At 41.6% G+C, this 11,063-nt stretch overlaps 1 protein-coding gene across 1 annotated transcript in view; it reads left to right on the top strand.

The window, feature by feature from the left end:
• Window positions 1-445: 445 nt before the first annotated feature.
• The window catches only part of LOC122549187 (desmoplakin-like), a 70,675-nt gene continuing 60,057 nt past the window's right edge, over window positions 446-11,063 (top strand). Inside the window, exons 1-2 of the mRNA XM_087986255.1 lie at window positions 446-926; window positions 6,359-6,455. Of these exons, the coding sequence (XP_087842381.1) occupies window positions 598-926; window positions 6,359-6,455 (426 nt within the window). The 5' untranslated portion in view covers window positions 446-597. The remainder of the gene's footprint in view (window positions 927-6,358; window positions 6,456-11,063) is intronic.

Raw genomic sequence — 11,063 nt, 5'->3', positions numbered from 1 at the left:
TTTGTCTCCTGATTAAAGCTATTCCACAAACAGCTCGATCACAACCCAGGTCACTCATGAATTGCGTAACTTTATCGCCAAAACAGACCTCTCCCCCACACAGTAAATAATTAACAACGAGATACCAGCACCCTCACAACAGTCAGTCGTGTCCAGTTTTATTTCACTAAATTCTTATTAATGCTCCGCTTGGTTTATAGGGGAAAAAAGAATAAGAGAGAGCGGCGGTTTGATCTTTGTCTTATTTAAATATATACATTAAAGACACACACACACCCTAGACTTTACTGCTTCAGGCGTTTCAGATTCGAGGACACAAACACCGGTTGGGCCTCACTCAGGTATGGGCGGATGCCGAGAGGGTGTAACTGTGTCGCGCCCTCAAATTTCAAGGCGGAGTTTCTGCAGCCAAAGGGGAATTTTTCCTGCGATTTGCTCGCAGTGTTGCGGGAAGGTGTGGAGGTGCTGGGCTTGTCCGTCGTCCTGAGCCAAAGGCTGGATTTTTTTTTTCAATTTCTATCCCTGTCTCTCCAGTCGCGGCTGGACCTGAGGAGTGCTGCAGAGGGTTAGCTAACTAACAGTTGGCGGAGGAGGGGGATGAGTCTGCACGGTTCTCAGACGGCGCTGAATCGCCGCTCGGTGTCTGACCGACACTACACCTTCCGATCGTCCGGTGACTATTCCACCCGCAGCGACGGGGCAGGCGATGTCTTCACGTCTCCGATCCACCTGCAGTACGGAGCTGGCGGGGGTGACCTCCACCTGTCTGGGCAACATCCATACGGTCTGGGCTCAGGGATTGGCGGCGGTGGTGAACTGCTCGGGGCCACCACCACCACCACCACCCGAATGACATATCCCTCCAAGAACCCCCGGATCTCCGAGTCCAGAAGCTACAACATGGTCGAGACAGCTCCGTACTCCAGGTAAAGACAAAATGAATCACTCTTCCTTCCCGAGCGATTTAACCAACTTTGTGGTGAAGTTTTGGATTTTTTTTTTAAAATTGCATGCCATCTTGTTTGTTTTTTAATGCTGCGGGTAGAGAAAAAATTGAAAATGAGAGAAGTAGGAAGTACAGTATTTACTGCTTCAAAATGGACACTGGGGGTTGAGAGAGCCTCACCTGTAACTGGGCGTGTCAAACTTTATAAAATCATGAGGGGCACAGATAAGGTGAATAGCCAAGGTCTTTTCCTTGGGGTAGGAGAGTCTAAAACTAGAGGGCACGGGGTTAAGATGGGAGGTGAAAGATTTGAGGTACCTACGGAGCAATCTTTTCACACAGAGGGTGGTGTGTGTATGGAATGAGCTGCTAGAGGAGGTGGTGGAGGCTGGCGCAATTACAACATTTAAAGGACATCTGGATGAGTGCATAAATAGGAAGAGTTTAGAGGAATAGGAACCAAATGCTGGCAAATGGGACTAGATTAATTTAGGATATTTGGTTGGCGTGGACAAGTTGAACTGAAGGGTCTGTTACTGTTGCATAGCTCTCGCTATGACTGGTCAAATTTTATTGTATACTTTGTAAAGTGATGCATTTTCATAAATAAGTACTATAGAGTGCGGATTTTGTTTTGTTCTGGATAATGTCTATCCTTCAGCTCTCACCAGTAAAACTATTTATCTAATGATTGTATTCCCAACAGTGTGGAAATGGGTCCTTCGGACCAATAGGCCCACACTGACTCTCCAAAGAGTCATCCATACTGACCCGTTTCCCTCTGACAAATGCACCTAACACTGGGCAATTTAGCATGGCTAGTTCACCTGACCTGCACGTCTTTGGACTGTGGGAGGGAACCGGAGCACCCAGAGGAATCCCACACAGACAGTCGCCCAAGGTGGGAATCGAACCCAGGTCCCTGGCACTGAGGTAGCATGTAACCACTGTGCCACCCCTGATGATCTATTGCCCTATTACTCGACATTTACAGGATGATTTATAAGACTATGCCATATGCTAATGAGCTGTTTGTTCCCTGTATTAGGACAGTAACTATGCTTCAAAAGGAGTTCATTGGCTATAAATACTTTCAGATATTTTAAAGTGGGAAGGTTAATTTAATCTCCGTGACATTGCCTGTCATTACCCTACTGCAGCTCATCTGCAGGAACCATGTCTTTCTTCCCTGTGGGCTCATGACTGTTGCCATCTCTCTTTCACAAACATAAACCTACGCTCATCCAAAATCATGTTGCCAGTATCCTGAATTGCACTAATGTCATTCATCTGTGATTCTGGTGCCTGCAGACCTTTTAGGCTCCGATTTGGCAATAACTTAACTTTTTAAAATTTAAATTTAGTTTTAAGTCCCTCCATGGTTTTACCACACCCAATCTGTCTAATCTCCTCCCTTACAATCTTCGAGATCTTTGCACGCCTCCAGTTTTGGCATCTTGCATATCCTTTATTGTAATGCTTCAACCACTGATGCCAGTACATTCTACTGCCTAGGTCCTAATGTCTGCAATTTCATTCATAGGCTCTTTTTATGTCGCCTTTTCTCTGTTTTTTAACAATGTCCCTCTGATTCTACCTCCTAAGATGCTTTGATTACTTGCCATAAACTCCTCCTCTGAGTTGGTGTCAAAGCTTCATAACTCTTCTATGCAGTGTTCAGAAATGTTAAAGGGACAATATAAATATCCTGGTGTTTCATTCTCCTTACTCATTCTTTCACATTTTGTGTGTGGAGGGAAGACAGCATAGAAATCATAGAACCCCTGCAGTGTGGAAATAGGCTGTTAAGCCCAACAAGTCCACACCGACCTTCGAAGAGTAATCGAACCAGACCCATTCCTTTGCCCTATTACTCGACATTTACCCTGAGTAATGCGCCTATCCTACACATCCCTGAACTCGCTGGGCAATTCATCTAACTTACACATCTTTGGATTGTGGGAGGAAACCAGAGCATCCAGAGGAAACCCATGCAGACATGGGGCAAGTATGCACCCAGACTGAAATCGAACCCGGGTTCCTGGCACTGAGGCAGCAGTGCTAACCGCTGAGCCAACCTCAAATGAGATGACGAGATGAGAACTGTAACTTATTTAAAATCTACCTAAAAGCTGCATGTTCTGAGCAATTTTTGCCCAAATGAATAAACAACTGTTGACTATCGAGAGGAAGGCATTTCCTTTTTCTTTTACAATTCTTTTCCTCACTTCCTACCATGAACCCAACCATGAGAGTAAAACGAGTAGTCAGAAATCTCGTGTGCTTGTGATCTTCCAAGATCTTCCAACCTATTGATAACCCTTCCTCCTCGTCCTCTTCCTCCTCCTCTCCTCTCCCATTGTGAACCAAAGGCTGAAAGTGTCATTCTCCCTGAATTCACTTTATTTTGTTTGAGTGGCGGATTGTGAAATGTTTAATTTTCTCAGTTCAAATATGGTTAGGTGTGCTGTTTACTTCATGCACCTTTTTTTTGAACAATTGCATTCAACCTTTTTGTCTTAGCACTTTGAATTGCTGATCTAAATATTTCCAACATTCAAACTGTATTGTGGCATATAAGAGTTGAAATGTATGAGCATGTAAGGGAAACAACAACTTATACTTGCGCAGACTCTCTACTGTAATAAAATGTCACAAGGTGTTTCACAGAAGCATTATAAAGCCCAAAAAAGTAAGCCAAGAGATTTTAAGGGAGATGTTCATAAGCTTGATCTGATGTAGATCTTTTTAAAGGAAAAAAGTGAGGTGGTTTGAAGGAATTTCCAAGCTCAAAACCTTAACAACTGAAGGTGTGCTAATTCAAATTAAGGATGCTCATGAGTACCTGATATGAACATTATGGAGGTTAGAGGGTGAGGCCATGAATGGATCTCAAATTGAGGATGAAACATTTTTAAAAATTGACTTTCATTGATGAAACCTCTCAATGTAGTCGAGTGAGCACGGAGTTAACTAGTGAATGAAACTTTTTATGCAAATTCAAACATGGGCAGATGTGTTTTAATTGACTTCTGGTTTTGAGTGGAGGGGAGAACGGAATATGGAACACCAGCCAAGGGTGTAATAGGGATGGTCAAGCTGAGAAGTAGGAAAGATTGGGAAGAGAGTTCCAGCAGCAGAGGAGCTGAGGCATTGACAAGGCCCAGTAATGCTACAGAAGTGGTGACAGGTAGTCCTGCTGATGTATCGGGGGTTAAACATGATATTGAGGTTGTATTTATTCTGGTTCAGTGTCATCTTTGCCAGAGTAAAGGGTGGAGTTAGTGACTAGGTTGTGAAATCTCTGCTGGACACTGCAGCCAATTTCTTCACTCTTCCCAATATTTGCTTGAATAGAAAATTCCTTCAATCATTACTGGCTGTGAAATAAGGAATCTGACTTTTCAGAGTGTACAAATTGATTAGACTAGATTTTCTACAGTGTGGAAACAGGCCCTTTGGCCCAACCAGTCCACACCAACCCTTGGAAGAGTAACCACCCAGACCCATTTCCCTCTGACTTATGCACCTAACACTATGGGCAATTTAGCATTGCCAATCCACCTAACCTGCACATCTTTGGACTGTGGGCGGAAACCAGAGCACCCAGAGGAAACCCACACCATTGAGAGAAATAATGTGAACCAAGTGATGTTAGCTTGAATATGGTAAATAATATTCTTATATTTGAGGGACAACACGTAGACGAAAGGGTGCTGTGGTGATGAGAATTGATGTTAACATTAGAGATTATGATATGTGAATACGAAGGTAAGCTATTGAGTGATACTGACCTCATTTAGTGCAGTCCCACACAGTTGGATAATGGTGGAGAGGTTTTGGAGGAGGAGGATGTGGTCAGTTGTGTGGAAAGTTGTAGACAGCTTGAGACTGATCAGACTGTTTGACCATGATCAAGTTAAAGCAGGATATTGTTTATGACTTTGAAAGCAGTTTTAGCAGTTTTAGTAAAGTAAAAGTTGGAAACTTTCAAGAGGTGATCACACATGAGAGCAGAAAAGAAGGTAGAAAGGAGGTAAGATGGTTAGTCCTTTTTAATAAAAGGATAATTAAAGCAGATTTAGCTTGGGGACCTGTGGCAGTACTAGAAGAAAGAGAAGCTTGAGATAGCCAAAAAGGAAATTGGGTGGTCAATGCTTTAGCAGTAGGCTCACTGGTGAGTCTTGTGGACAAGAAGAGCTCAGAGTGGGCATTGTGGGTGAAGGTAGTGGAGAGGTATGGAATAGGGGGTTAGGTGACAAAAAGCAGCAGATAGGATGATCTCAATCTATGTGACCAACATGCCCATGGACTCCTTTCAATTGCACTTGGTGGAGACAAGGGTGGAATAGACTAAAGTCAAAAAGTATGGTGCTGGAAAAGCACAGCTGGTCACGCAACATCCAAGGAGCAGGAGAATTGACATTTCGAGCATAAGCTATTCATCAGGAATGTCATGCTGAAGAGCTTATGCTCAACATCAGCTCTCCTACTCCTCGGATGCTTCTTAACCGGCTGTCCTTTTCCAGCTCCACACGTTTTGACTCCGATCTCCAGCATCTGCAGTCCTCACTTTCTCCCTGGATTAGACTGGAGAAAGGTTTAAGTAGAAGATTTGCTGTTGAGAAAAGGACCTAGGTTTTTCTTTATTTCAGGATCATCCTGAAGTATAATGAGCAATTTCAATGGGGTGCTGACATCTAACCTGATCTGGTAATGAATGGCTATACCCATTGTCCACCCTATCTATATCCCTGTCCTTATGGAGCACAGCAGTCAGAGTGAGAGAGAGTACAACGATTTCACTAAGAATTGGAGCATCAATTTTGAAGGTGATGGTATGTTAGATGCAACAAAGTTTATTTTTGAGACTGAGGCTAGACAGTTGTATTTTTTTAAAAATAATTTTTTGTCAGGTAGATTTAATGCCATAGGCTGGAGTGGGTAGATGAGAGTGGACAATGATCTAATGGAGTGATCAGAAATTGCCTTACCTATGTTTGATATGATGACCGCATTGAGGGGGTGGTGATGAATATAGGCTGTGGTGTTTTACATGGAGGGAGAAATTAAGAAGGCAATGAACTTAGAAGAAAACATGAGTGGAGATTGAAATTGCTGAGGCTGAGAAACCACTTCAGGCAGAGGATAAAGGATGGAAGCAGTGAAAATATCTTGGTGAGAAAGCTGTAATGGTACATGGATGCTCATCCGGCAAAGTCCCAAGCTTTAAGGGAACAGATCAAGACGTGATCCGATAATGAGTGCAGAGGAGAGAAATGAGCATAGATGTGAAGACAGGAGTGATGAGGGTAAAATGCAATAATTTAAAGATATTCATGTGTACATTAGCACAGTAAAATGAGTTTTGATAAATGTATTTACATAATGCACACTTTCTTTTCCTTGAAGTAAAATGGACTCACTTAAAAGACAACATAACTGGATTCAAGCGATGACAGATGAATGTGCGAACAATCTTAATCGGGCTGAGATTCTGCTCCAAGAGGTAAATTCTTGTTCTGATCAAAAGCTATCATTATTAAGTTATAAGAGGAACTTACATTACAACAAAAATTTATATTCACGTCCCTGTCCACTCAATTTAGCAAAAATCAAAAATAACTCACAAATGAGCTCCGTGTTTGATCTGGTGCATCACCACGAGGTTTTTTGTGTCCTTAAAACTTTCCAGAGTTATTTTTCTAGAGTTTTTTCAAATAACTGTGTATTGTTTTCATTTCACCCTCCATAAAGTTTTGAATGTTCTTTTATTAGATCTATAATAATTCAGCCAACCTTCAACTTTACAATTGTTACTATATTCTTTAGAGGTAGAGCAGTCAAAAGCATTCTAAGATGACAGTACAAAACAACAGTACAGAAAATGTCAGCTGTTAGACATCACATCAAATTTGGCTTATCCTTCAAAATAGAAATAAAAATAAATATCATGTATTGCGTATGATAGGTGGTCATTCAGCTATGCAACAAAATACCAAGCACCAAGACAAATATCTGTCCCCCAGCTTTTTTAAAAAAAAGAACATGTTGATTTAATTAACATTGGCATAATTATAATTAAAGCCACCCAAATAATTTCCTGGGATGTATTCCCAGGAATATCCTCCCTAAGTACAGCTGTAATGCTATCCCTTATCAGAAATGCCACTCCCCTTCCTCTCTTGTCTCCCCTTTGTATTCTTCCTATTGCATTTTATCAGTCCGACCTTGTTCTCTGCTTTGTTCCTGTCTTCCCTGACTGTTTGTTTGACTTGCTCCTTTTCCAAATAGACAGTCAAGCGCAATTAGGAAGGCAAATGTGTGTTGTCCTTCATTGCAAGATGATTTGCATTCAAAAGTAGCGATGTCATACGGCAGTTATATGGGGCCATGGTGAACTGTCTGCAATTTTGGTCTCACTACTTGAGAGGATATACAACCATATAGGGAATACAGTGGGGCTTCGAGGCTGATACTGGAAATCCTATGAGGAAAGATGGGTTCACCTAGGCCTGTATTCACTAGAGCTTACAGGATGAGAGGTAATCTCATTGAAACATAAACTTCTAACAGGGTTGGACAGATCAGACACAAGAAGGATGTTTTCCCTGGTTGGTGAGTCCAGTTTCAGGGCCCACACTTCCAGGTTACTGGGTAGACCATTTAGCAATACAGTAATAAGGAGACATATTTTTGTAGAGTAGTGAACTTGTGGAAATCTTTGTCTGTGGCAGCCATGTCACTAAATGTATTCAAGAAATAGATTATAGCTCTTTTTTTTAGGTTTTAAAGGCATTAAATGGTATGGGCAGAAAGTGGGAATATGGTATCAAGATAAAGGATGAGCTGTGATCATATTGAATGGTACATCATGCTTAAAGGGCCTTCTGTTCCTAGTATCTATATTTCTATGTATTCCATGAACGCAGTCACCTAGAGGAAGACCCATGAATGTAAGATCCTTCTCCACTCAGCCCGGGTAAAACCCATCAACATCTTCTCTCCAAAACCCCTCTCTCACTGTATGCCATTGTAGCCATCTCCCAGTAAGTCTCATGTTCCACCACTATCACTGCTGCTTGCAACTTTTCCACTCCGTCTCATACATCTCAACACCACTAATTTCTGCATGCCCTCTGCACTTAGGACACCTCCCCACCTGCACCAGAAGTAACAACTGTGCCACCCACTTTCAACCTCTGTCTGTCTCTGATTGTTCTAATGGTGCACTGCCCATCATTCAGCTTCTCACCTGGTGACTTTGACCACATCAAGAAAGCCTGGACTGGTATCAGAATCTGCCTGGGAGCTGCTGAGCAAAGGCAATGCTCCTTGACCTAACCAATGTCTCTGGCAACCATGACATGCTTTCTGCCTTTGTGCCTGTGCTAAATGGCAAAGCAAGGCTGTATTAATGAGTCTGGTGTATCTGGCTGAACGGGTAAAACAGAGGCAAGGCATGCAAGGAACGGATGTTGTGATCACCCCAGAGATGCAACACAGTTCAGACCACAATCTCAGTGTTCCTGAGCACAGAGTGTCCTTTTTGCAGCATTGTAACAATAGATGCCATTGCAGCATTAAAGTGCAGCAGCATCCTGTAAGTGGAATAGAGATGTACATGAGCAACATTCCCTCTCTTTCCAATATGTGGACCTCTGAAATTTATGAATGGCCATGCCTTCTGGAAGAAGAGGCAAATGGATCAGGAAATGAAGTGGAGTGTATGGAATTTTCCAGCTGTGCAGCTTAGAGGGAACGTCAGCCATGTGGGTTCTGTGAGGTTGGCATGTGTCAGATGTTCATGGTTATGGAATCCATGGAGTGGCCTGTGCTCATGGGGTTTACTGTTAGACTTTGGTGCCCAGTGTCCCAACATGGATGGTGATTGAAGCAAGCATTGAGCTGAATCCTTCAGGTGCTGTCTCTGGTTTTCACTTGTTTGACAACTTTGATACGAAGGGCGGTTGAATATTAATGAGCGATTTGTGACTCGTACGAGTGCTAATCCCTGTCAAATGGTATCTGTGCAGACCCCTTGTTGAAAGTGTAAACAATGGACTGCGATAATCTTGGCATTGAGAGGGGTCTCTCTGCAATTGTTGGCTGATTGTGCAATGTATCTTGCCATAGACCACATCATTCAGACTCCTCTGAGATTCTGCCCATTGTGTGTGTGGAAAGCTAATCAATAAAAATGTTTATAGCCTGATTTGTGCCCTGGAAAATAAATTTCTACTTCAGTGCTATATCAAATTTTCTGCTGTGTGAAATATTGTCTTTTAGATCTGATTTCTAAACCTGAGGGATTAGTCACATTCAGTAAATATAAGTTGGACATCTTGGGCTAGAAGTTGTCATATGTCAGTGTTTGGGCATGAAATTTATTTTAGCCTGTAGTCAGTTACGCAACAGTCACATTATTGATCTTTACTGTTTAGTGGCATCTCTGATGGCCATCTCAAAATGGTGTTAGATCAATTTTAAAGTATAAGGAACGATTCTGCACCTGCTTCACGTATCTGTTACATAAAATGTGTAAAAACAAATAAAGATGGAGTATGTGTTGTGTTTGTTGTGACAAGTTATTCCAGTTCTGCAGTGATCATAACAGTCCTTTTATAGGGACTGCTAAAAGGTACAGAACAAACGAAGGAAAGGACTCGCTCAACAGCATTGCTGTGAGTCCTTAACTGATGGTTTTCCCATACAAGTTCATTCCTATTCTCGGTCATATCTTACAGAATTAGCTCATTGTCCATTCGATCCACAATGCTGGATGCATAACCACTTGAAGTGAGGTACGTTTCTCCTGGAGAATAATCATAATTCCCTCATTCTGTTTTCATTTTAAGATATTCCTCTTGCTGATAAGCAAAGCTCAGGTTGCAAACTCCGCAAAACCCCAAGTGAAGTACTGGGGGGAGGTGGTGGTGGACAGTAGCCCACGCATTGTTTATGGGGCTTGTTATCCTTGTGAAGAACCAAGGATATGGAGGTGCTGCTGCCTGGCGTGGGCACCCGTTATTTGAAGCTTGTAATCCTTATGATCCAGTTGTTGCCATTACTGGGCAGTTCAGATCCCAGAATGAATTGTGGCTTAATAGTTTATATTTTCTTCTTCAAATAAGTGATTTCTGACTAAAGCACAAGTACACAATGCTGCAGATTTGGTTTTAACAACAAAACATAAGTTTATTTTGCAGAACAAAAAATCAAATAAACCAAACTACTTACATATGATATAGTTCAAAGATCCAAACTCTGTATTATGATATCCTAAAATGTATATGAATCTGACACTTCTGCATCCACCAAAGAACAATCTATTTCAGATTATCTTAACACTATTTCTATATCATATTAACGGTAGTAACATATTAAAGTGAGTTACACAGCAACCATATTTTATGTAAGTTCATGAACACCACAACATTTGGTTAATAGTGAATAGATTGTCCACTAAGCATTTTCTTTTCCAGGCATGTGAATGATTTTTAAATTATAGTAAATTATATTAAAATATATAAAAATCACAAACCTTGCAATACACTGTATAAACCAGGCCAATTATTAGCCACCATGGTAGATGGAACTTAATCCTACAGTTGTTGCCTCCCACCAGGTTACTATTACCCTTCACTTGACTAACGTTGAGAGTCACTTGAAACTGCATTTTCTTGGCTTCTACTGAGCCACCTTGCTGCAGTGAATGACTGATATCAGGGGAGTTGATAGTAGAGAGCATAGAAATGTTGGGGTCACACAGTCAACATTTTGTTACTTTTTTTACGATGGAGGATGCTAGTACAATCCCAATAGTAACAGATAATGCAGAGATTATGGAAAGAGGAACTTAGAACAACCATCATCACTAGGGAAAAAAGTACTGAGCAAATTTTTGATGTTGAACGCAGACAAGTCCGCAGGCTGATGGCACACATCCTAGGGCCTTAAAGGAAGGGGCAGCAGAGATATTGGATCCATTGGTTATAATATTCCAAAATTCTCTGCATGCAGGAAATGTTGCAATGGATGGGGAAATAATAATGTAATGTCCTTATTCAAAAATGGATGGAGGCATAAAGCGGGAAACTATAGACCAGTTAGTTTG

This window comes from Chiloscyllium plagiosum, unplaced genomic scaffold, assembly GCF_037043375.1.
Source record: "Chiloscyllium plagiosum isolate Xiang-an unplaced genomic scaffold, Cpla_swu_hap1 HiC_scaffold_4, whole genome shotgun sequence".
NCBI classification, from domain to species: domain Eukaryota; kingdom Metazoa; phylum Chordata; class Chondrichthyes; order Orectolobiformes; family Hemiscylliidae; genus Chiloscyllium; species Chiloscyllium plagiosum.
The sequence above is the reverse complement of the archived record's forward strand: the minus strand, read 5'-3'. Positions and strand labels throughout refer to the sequence as shown.